This window comes from Anomaloglossus baeobatrachus, chromosome 7 (genome assembly GCF_048569485.1).
Source record: "Anomaloglossus baeobatrachus isolate aAnoBae1 chromosome 7, aAnoBae1.hap1, whole genome shotgun sequence".
NCBI classification, from domain to species: domain Eukaryota; kingdom Metazoa; phylum Chordata; class Amphibia; order Anura; family Aromobatidae; genus Anomaloglossus; species Anomaloglossus baeobatrachus.
Genome location: NC_134359.1, coordinates 203,471,756 through 203,492,858, shown reverse-complemented (window position 1 = coordinate 203,492,858; position 21,103 = coordinate 203,471,756). Strand labels below are relative to the sequence as shown.

Below are 21,103 nucleotides of genomic sequence, written 5' to 3'. Positions count from 1 at the left end.
ATCTAAAAGAAAAATATTCATTGACATCCTTGCTCGTGGTTTCCCCAGCGCGGTTTTTAAACCCGTTTTTCCTCCAGTCTACACTTTGACACCCTTTGCTCGGACACGGGGCTGCTGCTGAACCATCAAAGCACTCATCCACGTTCTCAAAGGGGTTGTGACTGGCACAACCCAGCCAGGTGAGTGTGTTTTACCCCTTTTTCCCTCTGCCCTGTAAATCGGGTAAGACCCTATTGCGCCTTTCTCTCCCACTACAGCTTCTCCATACGAGACAATATTTGTGCCCCCTGTCCCTTGCTATCCTACAGTCACACTGACAGTGGGCAGCTGCATATTTCTTATGGGGAGCTAGGATTCAGTCCATGGCTCTTAGGAAGGTGGCTGGAGCTTCTTGCAGCCCAAATGGCACCTGGATATACTGGACGCACTCATCTGGCATTGAAAAGGCTGTCTTCTCCTTGGCATTTTTGTAAAGTGGAATCTGCAAATAACCTTTCGTGAGGTCCAGGGAAGTGATGTAGTAGGCTTGGAACCAGCTCAATGAGCTTGTAGACGTGAGCCGTTGGATATCTGTTAAATTTGGAAACCTCATTCAGCTTCCTGTAGTCATTACAAAACTGCCAAACATGAGATTCCATGACAATGTTATATTAAATGACCCAAGTAGAACCAGGCAATTCTGACAACAAATCTCTCTTCCAATGAAGTAATTGTCAGCACTGCTGCTTTTAAGCAGGCAACTATGTCTGCCACCTTGACAACTTCCATGTTGGCTTTGGACTTCGTCACCAAACACTGGCCTTGCACGGGTTCCCTATCTTGCCATGGCTTGATTAAATTGACGTGCTACACCTGGTAGGCCTTAATGCTCCCTGGATGGTGGATTTTATAATTAACTTTGTCCAACTTGTCGACAACGTCTTAGGTTCTTTGCCACTAGGCCAGAAATTTGCTTTCTATTGTTCATACGAGCACCAGTACACAATCTCCCAGGTTGAACTCTTGGGCCTGGAGGGGGTGCTTTCTTACGATGGGCAGCATTTCAGCAATTCTTTCTTGCATGTCACATGCTTGATTATGCTCCTGTAGAGTGTAACTTCTGCTTCCCAAGTCTCTTTTGCTATATTTAAAAGTTCAGGAGGGTGTCAGGCATACAACAGCTCAAATGGGAAACCCCCCCTAAAAGCCTGTGGGATATCTCTGATGGAGAATAACAGGCATGGTAGTAAACAGTCCCATTTTCAGCTGTCCTTTTCCCTACCCTTTTTAGGCATGGCCTTCAATGTTTTCTTAAACCGTTCCAAGAGTCCATTTGTCTACGGGTATAAATGCCAAGGTCCTTTGTTGAGTGACCTCCAGGACATTGCACAAATCCCTCATGACCTTTGATATGAATGCGGTTCCCTGGTCCACCAGGATGTCTTTTAGCAGTCAAATTCTGGAAAAGATCTGGACCAGTTCTTTAGCCATAGTCTTAGAGGAATTTCTCAATGGTACTGCCACCCAGTACTCTGTTGCATAATCCATGACCACTAAGATATAGGTATTCCCTCTGGTGGACTTGACCAGGGGTCCTACTAAATCCATCGTTATGGGATCAAAAAGGACCTCAATGATGGGTAACCACAGTAATTAGGTACTCAAGTGAGCAACCGGAGAGAATAGCTGGCATGTGGGACAGGACCTACAATAATTCAAAATCTGTCTGTGACAGCCGGCCAGTAATATCTCTGTAAGATCAGTTCCTATGTTTTGTCTACCCCCAGTTAAAAACCTACGACATGAGTTTGGGCCATGTCTAATACTCTGCGCCTGTAGAGCCTTGGTACCAACAGCTGCTCTTTATGAACTCACCACTCTGTTTGCTGATACAATATAATAATTCCCCATCTACTGAAAAAGTGGTGTCAACTCCCCGCTGTTGAGCAATCCAGTTTAAAATAGTTTAAAATTATGAAAGGACCCAGAGTTGGATGGTTCAAAATTTCCCCCCCAGGGCACCCCCCGCTCAGGAATGATGATCTCAGTGCAGTTGGCCTCATCTTAATTTCCATCCTGACACACTCTACACAACTCACATAAGTCAAACTGATGTACTCTACACAACTTACATATGCCGCCATATTACAAAAAATAACATACCAGGAAAACCTTAGATCAATTCCAATATAGGGTCACTTGTGGGGGGGTTGCTACTAGTTTGGTATCTCAATTATTCAGCAAATGAGTCATGACGCCTGCAGCCCATTCCATCACTGCTGGGCTCCAAAACGTCACTCCTTTCTATTGCAGCTCGCAGTCTGTCCAAACAGTAGTTTCCACCACATATGAGGTATCTGTGTACTCAGGAGAAATTGTACAAGTTTTGCTAGCCATTTTCTATTACTACCCTTGTGAAAATTAAAAAATTTGGGACTCAAGCACCATTTTTGTGGGGAAAAAAACAATGTGTCATTTTCATGGTTCAACTGTCATGGGAAATACGGATGGCACAGGGGCTCCTGAGCTGGACTAAAGCTGGGGACCCTGTGCGGTCCCTTATCCTGACGGTAGACTTGAAGGTAGCCACGGTCGAGCCACCAGCGTGTCTGTCTTCTGTCGGGCCCTGACCTAATACCCCCGCACCCCCCAACCCAGGGCTGGGCAGGACATGAAGAATAACACCACCAAGAAGACAAAGACAAGGGGATAAATTGAAACTCACTCACACTGCAAATATCCGCAGAGTAGAGACAAAAAGACACCGGAGAGAATAAATCAAAGGGGAAGTAGTAAGTCACACCAGGGAGCCATCATGCAGCGCAGACAACAAATCACTTATCACCAAATGGAGGATCATCACGTACACGAGGATAGTGTAACTGCAAGCAGAAACTATCTTCGGTGGACTCCTAATCCACGCCCCAGCCTTAAATAGGAGACCAGCTGAGGGAGTAAATCAGAAACCTGGCTCGCAGCATGCTGCTCCAACAAAAATTAACCCCTGCAGGCTGGGAGCAGTGAAAACAATGAGTTGACACCCAGCCGAGCTGAGCACTTAAGAGACAAGGTTGCCTGTCGGACTCTGCAATGTGAACAGAGTCTGAAGCAGTAGAAGTAATCTGCATGTGCGGATATGGATGGAGCATGACATCAACGTTGTAAAATTCTGGGAAGAACAGGGGTTTAAGGTGCTCACCACATATCTAAATAAGTTCTTTGAGGGATCTTCTTTCCAAAATTGGGTCACTTGTGGCAGTTTCTAGTGTTTAGGCACATCACAAACTCTCTAAACAGGACATGGCCTTACACTAACAAGTCCAGAGGATTTTGAGTTCAGAAAGCAAATTTGCGCTCCTTCACTTCCAAGCCCTGCCGTGCACCCAGACAGTAGTTTTCCACCACATATGAGATATTGTTGTACTCAGGAGAAATTGCTCACCGAAATGTATCATGCAAATTTTTTCTGTTACCCTTGTGAAATGAAAAAATTTGGTCTGAAAGAACATGTGATTTTTTTATTTTCACGCTTCAACGTCATAAATATCTAAATCTGTGAAGCACATGGGGGTTCAAAGTTCTCACCACATATCTATGAAACCATGAAATGATTGTGACACTATCAACTCATTATGAGATTATCGAATGATTATGACGTCATAATGAACCCATTATGACATCATCCAATAATTATGACATCATCAAGCTATTATGACATTATCAAATGATTATATCTAATACTGAGCTGGCTATCAGTCGGTGTAGGGGGTGTGGTTACAGCTGCAGACCGGTGACTAAAGCCTGTGAGTCAAAACCAGAGGCTGCAGAGAGGAATAAATTTCATTTTGTCCTGGCAGTGGGATTCTTAGTGCGGGCACCGGGCAGCTTCAGAAAGCTGCAGATTAACCCCATACTTAGAAGCTAATAGAGTTTTTTGCATGACAGGTTCCCATTAATCCTGGATTTGGTATATTATCATTAATATATACAGTCATGGCCAAAAGTTTTGAGAATGACACCAAAATTATATTTTCACATGATCTGTTGCCCTCTGGTTTTTAATTGTGTTTGTCTGATGTTTACATCACATACAGAAACATAATTGCAATCATATTATGAGTACCAAAAGGTTATATTGACAGTTAGAATGAGTTAATGCAGCAAGTCAATATTTGCAGTGTTGACCCTTCTTCTTCAGGACCTCTGCAATTCTCCCTGACATGCTCTCAATCAACTTCTGGATCAAATCCTGACTGATAGCTGTCCATTCTTGCATAAGCAATGCTTGCATTTTGCCAGAATTTGTTGGTTTTTGTTTGTCCACCCGTCTCTTGATGATTGCCCACAAGTTCTCAATGGGATTAAGATCTGGGGAGTTTCCAGGCCATGGACCCAAAATCTCTATGATTTGTTCCATGAGCCATTTAGTGATCACCTTTGCTTTATGGCAAGGTGCTCCATCATGCTGGAAAAGGCATTGTTGGGCGCCAAACTGCTCTTGGAGGACATTCTGGTACCATTCTTTATTCATGGCTGTGTTTTTAGGCAAGACTGTGAGTGAGCCGATTCCCTTGGCTGAGAAGCAACCCCACACATGAATGGTTTCAGGATGCTTAACAGTTGGCATGAGACAAGACTGGTGGTAGCGCTCACCTCTTCTTCTCCTAATAAGCTGTTTTCCAGATGTCCCAAACAATCGAAAAGGGGATTCATCTGAGAAAATGACTTTACCCCAGTTCTCAGCAGTCCACTCCCTGTACCTTTTGCAGAATATCAGTCGGTCCCTGATGTTTTTTCTGGAGAGAAGTGGCTTCTTTGCTGCCCTCCTTGAAACCAGGCCTTGCTCAAGCAGTCTCCGCCTCACAGTGCGTGCAGAAGCACTCACACCAGCCTGCTGCCATTGCTGAGCTAGCTCGGCACTGCTGGTAGTCCGATCCCGCAGCTGAAACAGTTGTAAGATACGGTCCTGGCGTTTGCTGGTCCTTCATGGGAGCCCTGGAGCCTTTTTGGCAGCAATGGAAGCTCTCTCCTTGAAGTTCTTGATGATGCGATAGATTGTTGACTGAGGTGCAATCTTTGTAGCTGCGATACTCTTCCCTGTTAGGCCATTTTTGTGCAGAGCAATGATGGCTGCATGTGTTTCTTTAGAGATAACCATGGTTAACTGAAGAGAAACAATGATACCAAGCACCAGCCTCCTTTTAAAGTGTCCAGTGGTGTCATTCTTACTTAATCATGACTGATTGATAGCCAGCCCTGTCCTCATCAACACCCACACCTGTGTTAATGGAACAATCACTAAAACAATGTTAGCTGCTCCTTTTAAGGCAGGAATGCAATGATGTTGAAATGTGTTTTGGGGGTTGAAGTTCATTTTCTTAGCCAATATTGACTTTGCAAGTAATTGCTGTTAAGCTGATCACTCTTTATGACATTCTGTAGTATATGCAAATTGCCATTAGAAAAACTTAAGCAGTAGACTTAGTAAAAATTAATATTTGTAGCATTCTCAAAACTTGTGGCCATGACTGTACATACAGTACAGTTTATTACTCCACATAATTGCACTTCATAATGTGTGCCATTTTCATATTTTCTTGTGTTGGCCAGGCAGGCACCTTTGTATACAAGACTAAAGGCCGCTTTACACGCAACAACATGACTAACGAGATGTCGTTGGGGTCACGGAATTCGTGACGCACATCCGTTCTCGTTAGCGACGTCGTTGCGTGTGACACGTACGAGTGACCGCTAACGATCAAAAATACTCACCTTATCATTGATCGTTAACACGCTGTCCATTTCCCAAATATCGTTGCTGTTGCAGGACGCAGGTTTTTTGTCGTTCCTGCGACAGCACAAATCGCTATGTGTGACACCGCAGGAACGAGGAACCTCACCTTACCTGCGGCCGCCCGCAATGAGGAAGGAAGGATGTGGGCGGGATGTTTGTCCCGCTCATCTCCTCCCCTCCGTTTCTATTAGGCGGCCGCTTAGTGACGTCGCTGTGACGCCGAATGAACCGCCCCCTTAGAAAGGAGGCGGTTCGCCGGTCACAGCGATGTCGCTAGGCAGGTAAGTAGTGTGACGGGTCCGAGCGATGTTGTGCGCCACGGGCAGCAATTTTCCCGCGACGCACAACCGACGGGGCGGGTACGATCGCTTCGATCTCGCTAGCGAGATCGAAGCGTGTAAAGTGGCCTTTAGGGAGTAATTCTGGCCACTTATGTTGAGCCAATTTGAATGTGTGTGCTTTTTTAAATGTTTTATTGAGTCCCTGTATTTTGCATTGAAGCTTTAATTATCGTAAATTGAATTTTTCGTGATATCCACTAGTGGGCTCTGCAAGTATTGGAATAGTTCTTGATCTTTTCAGTTGGTAGTAGAATCATTGGTTCCAGCCCATTCTCCAAAGGGTCTTAGAAGCCTTTTTATTTTTTTTTTTCTTTAACAAAAAGGACGCAGGCAGCATTTTACTTGTACTACCAAGGCCTGCAGTGTCTCTGGACTTGTCTCCCATCTAGCATATCTGATTTGTCATTGGTTGCGAATTACAGAGGAAGTGTGACGCCCTGGCAAAACCAGGTAGTCACAAATGTGTACATTCTCCTTGTTACCACCAGAAACCCACACTTAGGCATAACACATAGCCATTAAACCCTAGCCACCCCCTCATGATAATAGGGACACACCAGTGGGCGGGATCAGGTGGATGAGAACGCCCACCTAGGGGTCCTAAGGTGTCAGAGGCGGGAACACGTCAGTTTTAAGTTGGAGTCTGAGTTAAGTGGAAGTTGAAGTAGGAGTGAAGTGCAGTCAGAGGAAGCTGACAGTGGCAGTGGCAGTCAGGGGTAGTGGCCCTTTGACTACTCGGCTAGGTGGCAGACAGTGGACAAGGCCACAGGCGACGTAGATCCGGTGCCGACAGCAGGAATCCGGTCCAGAGGCCGTGCACAGTCGGGGTGCCTGGACCCTAGGGTAAGGAAGGTAGCAAGCCCCTCTCCAATTAACCAGCCGGGGACAAGGTTCCAGACGTTGTCCCATTAACAGCCCAGATAGACCAAAACGGAAGCCCAAGGCGGGGGATAGGGTGTCCGCCAGAACCCACTGAGATCCCAAGGGTCAGCTTTCGCGGGCCACAGCTTCCAACACACACAGAACCGGCAGTGGACTTCTCCGTTCTATGCGAAGTTGTCCAAAAAGGAAAGAAAAACAAAGTGCAGGAGGAAGGGATACCTGTTCATTAACCTGGGGCCGGACCCGAATGCACACTCCTAAGGCAGCCGGCCACTGACAACTTGATTTACTACTGGACTTGTGTGAAATTACTGAACTGTGAGTACACCATTGTCCCCTGGTCCAGTCCGGCGCGCCACCTCCAGCAGCCATCACTCCCGTGTTCGATCTGCGGTCCCTGGGACTACACCTCCCCTACCCGTAGAGGGGATCCCATCTTGCTGCCCCGTTCAATCAGCCCCGGGCGCCCCATCACCAGGCAGCGGCGGTGCCACGATCCCTCACCGCAACCCATGGGTGGCGTCACAGACACAACAACTCCCCTGTAAATATCCCCTTTCCGACGATTGTGAGGACGGGCAGCCGTGAGAGCCCGGGTCCGGTCACCACTTGAGCTGTAGCAGTAACCCCGAGAGAGAGAAGCGGCAGCGGCCCCCGCCCGCAACAGAAGCTGCCAGAAGCAGATCTTGATTATTTGCATATCTGTAGCACTCGGTCTGACGCAGAACCCCCGCACACTGCCGCTGTCATGCCTCGGCAGGGGCGCCATTCCCCTCAACTATTCGATTGTCCTATACGCCGCGTTCCTGCCCCGGGGCCTGCTGGAGCATCCTCCTGCTTACAGACCACACGTAGATCATCTGGGAGTGCCCAAAAGGTGCGCGTAGACATGCCCCTTTCTTAAAGGGCTAGCGTCCTATTACCCGGAAGTGCTCCTTGAGGTCAGCAATCACTTTAAAGGTATTTAAGGCACTCTTCCCTGAGCAACATTGCCCATCAGTATGGAGTTGCTAGTTCTCAGGTCCCATACCGGTTACTATGTCTAGTGCTACGTGACATGTCCTAGTAGCAGTTATCTGTACCTGTTAACCTGTGTTTACTCCTGGAGCTTGCTGCTACCACCTCTTCCATGCTGTCTTGTCTGAATTACCACCTCCGTGCTGCTACATCTGAGCCACCATCTTCGTTCTGCCACATCCTGTTGCCACGTCTGAGATTCTTGTCCGTAAGAGTTAATACCACTGGTCCTTGCAGTCGTGCATTTAGGCCCCCTGGGGCTGCGCCTGACAATCCCCGTATAGGGGTTAGCTCAAGGTTAGCTCTTCCAGGGAAGTTCGGTGAATGGCTCAGTGGGTCCATCCTCGGACGCTCGCCACTCTCAGCAACCATAGCAGTATCAAAGTGCATTCACAGTGGCAAAAAACATTCATCCAATTTTTTCTTCATTTGCATAACATTATCCTCTAATTCAACAACTTTTCCCTCTTAGTGTTGCAATTTCAATGGTTAGCAGTGTATATACATAAAAAATATATATAGTTGTAAGACAGTAAAATGCTTTTTTTCTATTTTTGGTTTTATAATAACTAGAATGGAGACACGAGAGGCAGAATGACCTAGAATTGTCCCCGTAGACTATAATGCTAACCAAAACACAATACAAAACCAAACAAAAAGGTTTATATTTTTTCTAAAAAGTAAAAAAAGTTAATTAAAAAGTGACTTTAAATCCTATCCTGTTGAGAGAAAAAAAACATAGTAAGAGCAAAAAAAGTGTGTTTGTGTCCATACAAAAGCATTAGTCTGAAGGCACATGCAGCTGCAGGATTACAACACTTGATGCCTTTTAATAAGTTGTTGCGGCAGGGGGCATCATTAGGAATGTGCTGCACACAGTGCAGAATTTGGGGCAGAATAGTTAATGGTGAGATACACAGGACATTATGATTCTGAGCAGCATCTCCTCTGAGATTACTACGTGTAACCTGCACACTGAATAAATTGTATGTGATTCATCTGTGACCTTTTGCATGGTGATAAAAAAAATAAAAATCCAACTCAGATTCCAGAAATATTTTCTATTTGACTATTATGATTAAACTCCTTGTATAATATATTTGGAGAAATGTGTATTTCATATACTTTGACTCTTAACCCCTTTATAACTGAAGAATTACAATGGACGTAAGAAATTGCTTTTGTGTACAAACAATACAGAAAATAAAAATTCACTAGAGAAAAATATGAGGCAATAAAAACAGGCTTATAAAGTATCACAAAAGTAAATTAATAATAAGTTTTGAAGAGCGTGTGGTGCAGACCCTAGACGCGTAATTACTATTGTGTGTGACTCCAACAAATCTAAAATAACTAGTAAAACACATGCCAAAGGTATCCATGAGCCAGAGACAAGGGAAAAGAGGGCGTAAAGGAAGAAATAGTAACCCTATACGACCACAAACAACCTAAATAATGAAGATGAAAAAAGGTGAACAGACTCATTAATATGTATATAATAGTGTACATTAAAGGCTTTCTTTAGAGCTATATGTTTGGAAATGCTTCAACCATTTACCAGTTATAACCCATCTTATAGAAGACATAATATACTAAACCCTTATTAACAATTAACACCGTCCTCTTCTACAGTAACATTACTGTCATGCTAGGTACAGGGAAGTATCAAACAAACAGCGGAAGGGAAGGGAAGGGGGAGATGTTGACCCATGACCACATTTACCACTGGCCCCTGGCTTCCCTCACCACCCTAGATAGGTTTCCGCACCTATGCGTCAAGCTGGATGGCTGACCCTGAAATAGGCCCTAGCTAGGGAACGGATGGGATGAGCACTTAGTCAACCCCACTAAGCTCTAAAGATGACACAGGGAAAACACACAGGGGGAAGTAACCAAATAATTTATCTCCAGATGAGTCAGGGAGAGGAACTGCAACAACAACAAAACAAGTCAACTGCTTGCACTGAAGACTTGTTAAGGGTATTAAACCTATCACCAGCACAGAGTAAGGGGAAATAAAGGTATTTAAAGACACAAAGGGAAATGCTAAAGATTAACAGCTGAAAAGGTGAAGAAATCTGCAGGGTCCTAAAGAGAAAAGGGATAAACCCAATGCAGGGAAAAAGGGAAAGTCGGAGAGCAGCTTGTGTAGCCAAATGCTGCGACCTTCTACAGCTGAAAAACTACAGGACAGTCTGTCAAGTGTGACTCACCCGTGACAATTATGTGATATAAATGTTTACAGACATTGAGGATTGTATATGTTGCAAAATGTTGTGACCATGGGCTCAGCACACAATCATTAATAAATTGCAAAAGCGTTGGGTGGATTGGTTTAAGGCAATATGGTCAATCGGCCTGGTCAGTGTTGTCTTGCCACTGGATGAGATGCTCCTGAATCCCTTACCTACTGGTATCATTGGCACTGGTTTTGATTAGCCGTGCTGACTTAACATCATTATTGTAGTATGACTCAGATGAGATTGCGTCAGCTCAGCTACTCAAATGCTGTGTCGGGGATCTTGAAAGGCAAGGAGATTTGTGAGCCTCCTGAGACTACTAAACTGGCCGTGGACCAGAGATCCACCCAATTCTACTGTTAGGAGTCTGAACTGTAACTTCCTTCATTATAGCTGTGTGAAAGGAGCTGTGCAGTAATCATCAGTAACTTACAGGAATTCCCCACCCTTCCCAAATTGTCCATTCCCGTGGAAACCTTCAGTTGGTAATTTAAGCAATTTTTATCACACAGGAACTTGGTGACCCCCTTCAGAAAACATATAGGCATGAATTTCCTAAAGATCACCGAAGAGAAGGAATCCATGAATTGTAAAGGCTGCTTTACACACAGCGACATCGCTAGTGATGTCGCTCGCAAAAGAACCTGCCCCGTCGTTTGTGCCTTCACGGGCAAATTGCTGCCCATGGCGAACAATATCGCTATGACGCGTAAAACAGACTTACCCTCCTAGCGACATCGCTGTTGGCGGCGAACAACCTCTTTTTTAAGGGGGAGGTTCGCGCGCCGTCACAGCGACGTCACACAGCGGTCCGCCAATAGAAGCGGAGGGGCGGAGAGCAGCTGCATGGAAGTCACGCACACCTCGTTGTTGAAGGACGCAGGAACGCTGCTGTTCGTCGTTCCCGGGGTGTCACACATAGCGATGTGTGCTGCCTCAGGAACGACGAACATCCTGCGTCCAGCACCAGCAACGATCTTGTGAAAATGAACGACGTGTCAACAATCAACAATTAGGTGAGTATTTTTGATCGTTAACATTCGCTCATAGGCGTCACATGCAACGACGTCGCTAACGATGCCGGATGTGCGTCACGAATTCCGTGACCCCGACGACATATCTTTAGATACGTCGAAGCGTGTAAAGCGGCCTTTAGACAGAAAAGAACAACTAAATGAGGTATCTGAAACCTATAATAAGAGTATCTTATCGGAGGGCTAGTTAAAATATAAATAAAAGAAAAAATTAAAATCTTGGAATAACCCTTTAGCGACCATACAAAGCAGAGGGATGGAGTGGCCATATTGGATTTACAAGACAATATAAGTTCTTTGCTCTTTTTCGCTCTGGGACATGGTGTCGCAGGAGTGTATGCCGTTTGTGTGGTTCCCTTTTAAAAGAAAATAATAGTGGAGCAAATGTAATTCAAATTTACAGTTTGTTTTTGCTTATTTTATTGCATTTGTCAACGATAGCATTGCCCTTTACTTACTGTACTTGCCCAATCGCAGTGCATAAAAATAATGCCAGCAGTGCTAAATGTTCAGACAATAATGAATATGTATGCTCTGTATTTATAACATTGACCTTTGTCTTGAAACAGCTTTGCGATGCCGTTGTCCTATGTGTATACCTCTGGGGCAGCGCAGATCCGGCCCGGGTGATTCTAAGCACTGAATCTCCATTAGTCTTTACTACCATAAAGGCAGAAGTGGCTGTCAGCATCTTCTATTCAGGGCTGGATGTTTTCATACTTTTATGAGAATTGCTATCAGAAAAGCCCACGCTGTATAATAACCAGTCAGCATCTGCTGGGCCACCATTAGTCAAACTGCAGCCGAGTAGAACACTAACTAAAAGGGATGACAATCCATTTCAGGTGAAAAATGGTCTTTTTTCCCCCATTTTCACACCAGAAACCTGACGGCCCATTGGTTATACAGCGGTCATATCACAACACCAATTCATTTACAAACCCCCAAATAGCAATGTTCAATATTAATTTGATTTTTGGAGAAAATAAAAATGTAAATCTTGAACATTGACAAGTTTTCTAAAATATAAACAGCTTTTCCTTAGCATTACTGAAGGCATCCATCATGTGCCAGATTTTGATGCAATATATTTACTAGAAAGAGTCAATAAACAAGTTTCTTAATTAAAGGGAACCTGTCAGGAGCAATAAGCAGCCAAAACCACGAACAGTTCTGGGTGCATATTGCTAACCCCTGCCTAACCGTCCCTGTATACACTAGCATAGATAAAGAGATCTTTAGAAAAAGTATGTCTAAATATCCCATATGATATACTAATGAGGCCAGGCACTAGTCACAAGGGCATTAGTTCATGCGCTCATTCCGCTCTCTTAGCATGGTAGCACGTTATTTAATGCCTGTTACCCCACGTCATCAGCGGTGACAAGCATACCTGTGTCCGCTGCCACCGCGTCAGAACGCCAGGCTTGGGCTCAGTTCGCATGATAAGAAGTCCCAGCACTTCCGGTCGTACTCACTAGACCTCTCTGAAGCCGGGAGGTGTACACAAGCTTCATAGTGCGCATGACCAGAAGTACCGGGCATTCTGATCAGCAGTGACAGCAGACACAGGAAGGCACGTCACTGCTGATAACGCTGCATTGAATAGCATATTAGCATGCCCCTGTGGGCGGAATGAGCGCAGGGACTAACACCTTTGTGACTAGTCCCTGACCTCATTAGCATATCATAAAGGATCTTTAGAAATACTTTTTCTAAAGATCTCTTTATGTAGGTTACTATAACCTGGGACAATTAAACAGGGATTAGCAATATCAGGACAGAGATCCGGATTCCAGCTATATATGACTTACTGAGCTGTTTGCTGTGATTTTGATCAAATCAAACTGCTGCAGATCTAGCAGTTATACAGAGCTCATGAATATGCTGGACTACCCAGCAGCACACCAAGAAGTCCTGTAATGATAAAATCACTGATTAATCAGCTGTAAATTATCAAAACTACACTAAGCAGCCCAGTAAGTGACACATCATTGGAATCAGGATCTCTGCCCCTACGTTATGCTGTTCTCAGATTAGGTGGCAAAAACTTGGTGACAGATTCCCATTAAGCAGCGTAAACTAAGCTAGGGTGCAGGTTTGAAATCCACAACTCATTAATTTCTATTAATTTCTCTTGCAGGTACACTCAGCTTTAGGCCGGGGTCACACAAGCGGGTAAGATCAGATATGAGAGCATCGTATGCGTTATGGCAATGACACTCGGCTCAGACTCTGCTGGGTGCGTGACCAAGTGTTATAATCCTCTGATCTGCTTCTCTCGCATGTGAGAATGGGAGCACAGGAGCGGAGAAGATGGAGATGTTAATTTCTCCATCTTCTCCATTGTCTGTCTCTGCGTATATTAGACTGCACTCGGATTACATGAGAGCAGTCCGATGTTTCACACACCACCATAACTTTACATAGGTGCATGACGTCTGAAATACGCTGACAATCATGGCATGCTGCGATATTTTTCGTCAGCCCAATTACAGCTTAAGAAAAATACGCAGATCTGACCAGCATCACTGAATTATATTGGGCCGAGAGCAATCAGACTTGTTTTTAAGCTGGCCCTTGTCCTATTCATACACTCCTGTGACCACGGCAATATGTGCAAATCTCCCACATAGAATAGTACTACTATTGTCAGCCAACAAAAAATGTTGCTTCTTGGTACCATCTTTGTTGTCTGAGGTCCCGCCTCTTCTGGTCACATGTTAAGACCTCACACAGGTCCTGCTAGTGAAAAGGTAAATTGATTGTATAATACTTATGCTAATTCTAACAGGGGGAGAGGATAAGTATGAATACCCCCCCAGATATTATCTGATCCTCAGCTGCTGTCACTCAAGAAGCTGATGATTTTATAAACTTTACTTTCTTGGATTTCAAAACCTATATATTCGAGCTGTCCTCTACAGGTATGTATAGAATCAGCCTGATAGTGCCAGTATAGCACTGGCTTTAGCTTATATACAAAAATCCTAGTGATTGGTTCCCTTTAAATTCATTCTGTATGCATAGAAGTGCTGGCAAGAATGTGAGAAAAATGGCCGACCTCTGTAACTGAGAATTTGTCAGGGTTGTCATTCTAAAAGGAGCGTTTGTAACTCTGATCTGTCTTTTTTGAGGTCCTCTATGCCGATTTATGACCAAAGATCACATTAAAATTAAAGGGTTGTCCATGAATATTATTTTTTTCCTATGGTCCTAAGAACTTACAGGCAGATAGTTGCTAATCACCTGCGTGTCCTGCCCGGCGCCGATCTCTGTGGGCTCAGAGCAGTTATGGATCGCTCCTGCCATCTCTCAGTGCACCTTTTCCGCTCTGCTGATGGAGCCTCACTGCCTATCTCATGCTGATTAATAGGAATAACGTTTGGAACACCATTCTAAGTCCGAACTGGGTGCAAAAACCTAAAAAAACATCACTATGGGGAGATAAGTTATGCACACCAGTGACTATGTAAGGGGAATACATGAAATAGCAGAAACTGCTGTGTGAATACTGACTTGACTTGATGTTTTTTTAGGTTTTTGCACCCAGTTCGGACTTAGAATGGTGTTCCAAACGTTATTCCTATTTGTTAGTATTTTTTCGTTTGTGAACCCTCTCCACCACACCTATTGCCAATCCACATCGTATATATAGCCTGGGTCTCAGCTTCCCATACACGGTAAGTTTTTTAACTGCATGAGAGGACACACACAAGTTAGGGACCCCAACGTAGAGAAATACTTTGGCGCAGTGTTGGGGCTCTATTGCATTGATCAATTCAGTAGCTAAATTTCTCTTGATTCATATGTTCATGGCAGTAATGCAGATTCCATTTTTCACATATTCACTCTTGCATATAGCTATTGGATTTTTCAAGTCAGTATTCACACAGCAGTTTCTGCTATTTCATGTATTCCCCTTACATAGTCACTGGTGTGCATACCTTATCTCCCCATATATCTCATGCTGATTGACAGCCGATTTCCCGCTGTCTAACTGCATGATGTGGGCAGTCACAGCCCGCTGACAGTGTAGCAGGAAAGAGGAAGAACCTCTCTATTGATGTGAAATCAAATGAATTGCCAGTAGGCGCGGACAGTGACCGCCCAGAGACAGCGCCAGGCAGAAAGTTGGTGGCGGTCTAAACCCCACCATCTTGACAAGGGTGTTAGGGCTTAGCCATCTTTTATCAATCATACCTTATATAATCACTGGAACATGAGATAGATTAGAATCAGAAAAAAAGAAGGAGATTAAAGGTGGAATTCGGGGATATTTATTTTTTGCCTTTTTTGTGGTTAGTGCGAATAGATGAATTAGGATTCCATAGAATAAAAGGTACGTTAGGTTACCCTGCTGCTCACTCTGCACACATACAGGACAATGACGACCTCCCCCTTTTGCAATGGAGCCTACAGTTTGGGTTGCACTTCAATGGGACACCCCACCCCTAAATCAATAGTGCAAAAATGAATCAGCGTGAATACAACATAACTGAAAAAAAAATTAATAGAGCAGAGACCAATCTTGCACAGCTCCTCATTATACTAATATACATGAGATATGGAAACAAGCGAGTGAGTATGCGTTCAACTACGGCTCCATACAATTCCTGCTCCTCTTAAGCCTGCTTTACATGTTACGATTTAGCATACGATATCGTGTGCGATCGTAACCGCCCCCATCGTATGTGTTTTTAACCCAGAGAGAGGCTTCAGAATAGCGTTAGGTACCCAGTTACGAGATATGCCGTGAAGGGGCAACTGGGTAGATATACAAACGGCCATTTCTATATGCTAAATATCTCATTTTTTTTTTAGATTTTCCTTAGCAGTAATGCAGGTCCATGTTCACACATTCATGGTTTCCATACTTTAGCATTATCATAGTGCAAACTGTCTTTTTTTGTATTTTATGTCATGTTCAGTTATGCGCCTGTTCACACGTCAGGTCGATGAGGCTGAGTGCAGGCAGTCTTTTTTGTCTATATCAAGAGGGTCATACCTTCTGACCGTGCACCCCTCCCCCAGTTGCCACAGGTAATCTCATATCTATATAGCAGGTTCCTACGTGCCCATATACAGGAGGTATTTAACCCAAAGAGAGGCTTCAGAATAGCGTTAGGTACCCAGTTACGAGATATGCCGTGAAGGGGCAACTGGGCAGATATACAAATGGCCATTTCTATATGCTAAATATCTCATTTTTTTTTTAGATTTTCCTTAGCAGTAATGCAGGTCCATGGTTCACACATTCATGGTTTCCATACTTTAGCATTAGCATACTTTAGCAAACTGTCTTTTTTTGTGTGCAGGCAGTCTTTTTTGTCCCCATCGTATGTGCGGCACGTTCAATTTGTTGAACGTGTCGCACAAACCAGTAACCCCCGTCACACGTACTTACCCGTCCATACGACCTCGATGTGGGCAGCGAACATCCACTTCCTGGAGTGGGAGGGACGTTCGGCGTCACATCGACGTCTCTTGGCAGCCGGCCAATAGAAGCGGAGGGGCGGAGATGAGCGGGACGTAAACATCCCGCCCACCTCCTTCCTTCCGCATTGTGGGCCGGGAGCCGCAGGAGGCAGGTGAGATCTGTTCATCGTTCCCGGGGTGTCACACACTGCGATGTGTGCTACCCCGGGTACGATGAACAACCTGACGTTCAATTTTTAGGAAATGAACGACGTGCATGCGATTAACGTTTTACCGTTCAATCGCAATCGCACGTAGCTGTTACATACTACAATATAACTTACGATGCCGAATGTGCTTCACTTACGACATGACCCCGCCGACACATCGTAAGATATATTGTAGCATGTAAAGCGCCCTTTAGCCTGTGGAATTGAGGATGTATGTCCTATGGGTAAATGTCACAGTTGAGTAAACTCCTTTAACCTCTTAAAGGAGCTGTTAATTTGTTGTTTACCCCTAGCCTTCTTCCAAGATCCATACATTTTTATTTTTCAGTCAGAATAGGAATATAAGAGCTTGTTTCGTACAGGATTAGGTGTATGGTAAAATGGACAGTATCATTAAAAACTTCCATTCAAGGAAAAATAGGGGAAAAAATTCCTAGTAAGGTGAAAAAATGTAAATCTTCCATAACTTAATGGGTTGTGTTACTATGAAGTTCACTGTATGGTAAAGATGACCCTGTAACTTTATTCTCTATGTCAGGAGAATAACGGAGATACCAGATTTCCATTGATTTTTATTTTTTTTTTAAACAGTTGGTTTGCGTTGTCATTTTTCAATACCTGTAACAATTTAATTTGCGCACCACGGGAGCTGTGTGAGGGCTTGTTATTTGTTTGGAGAGGGGACATATTGTTTCATGCTATTTGCAGTACATATATTTTGAACGTGTATTATTGCATTGCACTATTGGGTTAGTGAGAGGACCGAAAACATGCAATTCTGCAATGATTAATTTTAGTAATTGGATATACCCGATTACAGCGCTGCCAATACCAACTATGTTTTTTTTGTATTTTCTTTATAATTTTTTTATCTATTTATAATGGAGGGAAAGTGGAGGGGAAGAGACTTTTTGTTAACATTTCTTACATTTTTTTTAAATTCTTTTTTACTTTATTTTTTTATTCAATTTTTTTGTCTGATCATTTATGCTATATACTGAAATACCACAATATTGCATTACACAGTGATAATTGTGGCCTCACATGAAGCTCAGCCAGTGACTGAGCTTCACAGAAGTGCCATAATAGCAGCGATGGAGGTCTTCAGCAAGCCATGCCATGAATGGTGCTCCAACTCACACCTATCGCATTAGAGATTGATAACAGCATTTAAATGATTAATAGCAGTGACGTCTATGTATACCTATATAAATATGACTACTTATACATCACTATATGTTCATACATAGTTATATGTGTATATATAGTAACGCAACAGATTTATAGGGACAGAATTATGAACATTGTGCACATAACAGGGCTACCTTAGCCTCAGCACATACTCTGGACTCCGCACCGAGCTCCTCCGCGGTAGTTGGCTGGTTGTAAGAGCAGTGCCTTCAGGCCATCCACAGTACAATATGTCTTGCTGTGAAAAACCCGGCATCCAAGACATCCAGTGCATGCACAAGCGTTCAGGGGCCAACAACAAGACAGGTTGTGTAGGAAAGTCCAACCTTACCCACCAGGGAGTAAAATTACTGGGAAAGGTAACTATGGGAGTACAATCCCCAGCACACAAGTTCAAATTCATGTGTATATTTTCATTGAGTTGATTTTGCACAAATAGGTGCATCTACAAGAAACACATCATTTCACAATGCCTACCTTTAGATCACTCCTGGAAACACGCTCCTTGTCAATGTTCTGGAGAACCTTTAACAATTTCTTTTGCTGGCTAGAATATAAGGAAAATACTGAATTACACAAAGAACAATTATACACTTTTACAAGACATGACATCATATTTTCCTTGTGCTGGTTTCTTTCCACACAGAAATAGCAGCTATGTCGCTGGTGAAAGCACCCGACCCCGTCGGTTGTGTGTCACGGGCAAATCGCTGCCCGTGGCGCACAACATCGTTAGTCCCCGTCACACATACTTACCTGCCTAGCGACATCGCTTTGGCCAGCAAACCGCCTCCTTTCTAAGGGGGGTGGTTCGTGAGGTGTCACAGCGGTATCACTAAGCAGCAGTCTAATAGAAGCCGAGGGGCGGAGATGAGCGGCCGGAACATCCCGCCCACCTCCTTCCTTCCTCATTGCCGGCGGCCGCAGGTACGATGTTGTTCCTCGTTTCTGCGGTGTCACACATAGTGATGTGTGCTGCCGCAGGAACGACGAACAACCTGCGTCCTGGAACAGCGACGATATTTGGGATTAGAACGACGTGTCAACGATCAACGATATGGTGAGTAATTTTGATAGTTAGCGGTCGTTCGTGCGTTTCACACGCAACGACGTCGCTAACTAGGTCGGATGTGCGTCACGAATTCCGTGACCCCAACGACATCTCGTTAGCGATGTCGTTGCGTGTAAAGGCCGCTTAAGTTGTTACAGAATGGTTCAAGACAACAATGGTATACACTACAGGTTGTGATTGATGGATATGATCAACTAGGACTACAAGACATGGATGGCAAGTGCAAACTGGTTCATGATACATCTCACTTTATCCTTATGTGACTCTTATATGCAGTTGTCTCAGAATCATCCATAGAGGCCATCATCAGGTTTCCCACCATGGATGGAAAATAAACCTTTACTGTGGTGAATTTACATTACAAATACAAGCAGATGTAAACGTGCAAGATATGATCTCAGATATTAGATCAGATATAGAAAGCAGACAGTAGTGTGAGCAGCCTCTTCTTACCTCTATATATATTTGAGAGCTCTGACGAGGTCTAACAAATGCAGAGACCTTTCCACCCTATGAACTGGGTGTGGACGAAAGGAAGGCAGAACAATGTCCTCGTTCAAATGAAACGGGTTAGGAACTTTTGGAAGAAAATCCGGAAGAGGGCGTAGAACCACCTTGTCCTGGTGAAAGATCAGAAAAGGCTCGCGGCAAGAGAGTGCTGCCAGCTCCGAAACCCGTCTGATGGATGTAATTACCACCAGGAATATTACCTTCCAGGACAGAAGAGCAAGGGAGGATTCCTTGAGAGGTTCAAAGGGAGACCTCTGGAGACCGTCCAGAATGAGATTGAGGTCCCATGGGTCCAGCGGCCGTTTGTACAGGGGAACTAGATGGGAAATGCCCTGGAGGAAGGTCTTGACTTGCGGTTTTTGAGCCAGGCGGCATTGGTAGAAGATTGAGAGCGCTGAGACCTGCCCTTTAAGGGAACTGAGAGCCAACCCCGCTTGCAAGCCAGACTGTAGAAAGTCGAGAATTCTAGGGATGGCCAGAGGAATAGGCTAGACGTTAGTTTCTCTGCACCATGAAAGGAAGATTTTCCATGTACGGTGGTAAATGCGGGATGAAGCAGGCTTTCGGGCGCTGATCATGGTGGAAATAACCGCGGGGGAGAATCCCGCTCTTGTTAATACCCAGGTCTCAATGGCCATGCCGTCAGCTTCAGGGCTCTGGAGTTCTGATGGGAAATGGGCCCTTGGGTCAGCAAAACTGGGATGTCTGGAAGGCGCCGCGGTACGTTTGCGAGCATTTGTACTAATTCGGCGTACCAGGCGCGCCTGGGCCAGTCCAGTGCTATCAGTATCACTGGGACTCCCTCTGCCTTGATCTTCCTGATTACCTGCGGCAGCAGGGGTAGAGGTGGAAATATGTAAGGCAGGCGGGAGTGGTGCCAGGAGCAGACTAGAGCATCCGCGCCGATGGACTGCGGGTCGCGTGACCTGGCTATGAACGCGGGTACCTTTGCGTTCAACCTTGAGGCCATTAGATCCACGTCTGGTGTGCCCCAGCGAGTGCAGATGTGTAGAAACACTTCTGGGTGGAGAGACCATTCTCCGGCGGCCAGGCCTTGGCGACTTAGAAAGTCTGCTGCCCAGTTCTCTACCCCCGGTATGTGTACCGCTGATATCACTGACCCCGTCGACTCGGCCCAGCTGAGGATCTTGTGGGCCTCGAGATAAGCCGCTTTGCTGCGGGTGCACCCCTGCCGATTGATATAGGCTACAGCTGTCGCATTGTCCGATTGGACTCGAATCTGATGACCCGCTAGCAGAGGGCAGAACGCCCTGAGCGCGAGGAAGATCGCGCGGATTTCCAGGATGTTTATGGGTAGGGAAGACTCCTGGGGCGTCCAACGTCCTTGAGCAGTATGGTGCCGGTACACTGCTCCCCAGTCTAGGAGGCTGGCGT

At 44.8% G+C, this 21,103-nt stretch overlaps 1 protein-coding gene across 2 annotated transcripts in view; it reads right to left on the bottom strand.

Moving 5' to 3' along the window:
* The window catches only part of KATNIP (katanin interacting protein), a 379,833-nt gene that overhangs the window by 263,838 nt on the left and 94,892 nt on the right, over positions 1 to 21,103 (bottom strand). For both annotated transcript variants that reach the window (XM_075317875.1, XM_075317876.1), the window contains exon 12: positions 18,604 to 18,673. In XM_075317875.1, coding sequence (XP_075173990.1) covers positions 18,604 to 18,673 — 70 coding nt within the window. The remainder of the gene's footprint in view (positions 1 to 18,603; positions 18,674 to 21,103) is intronic.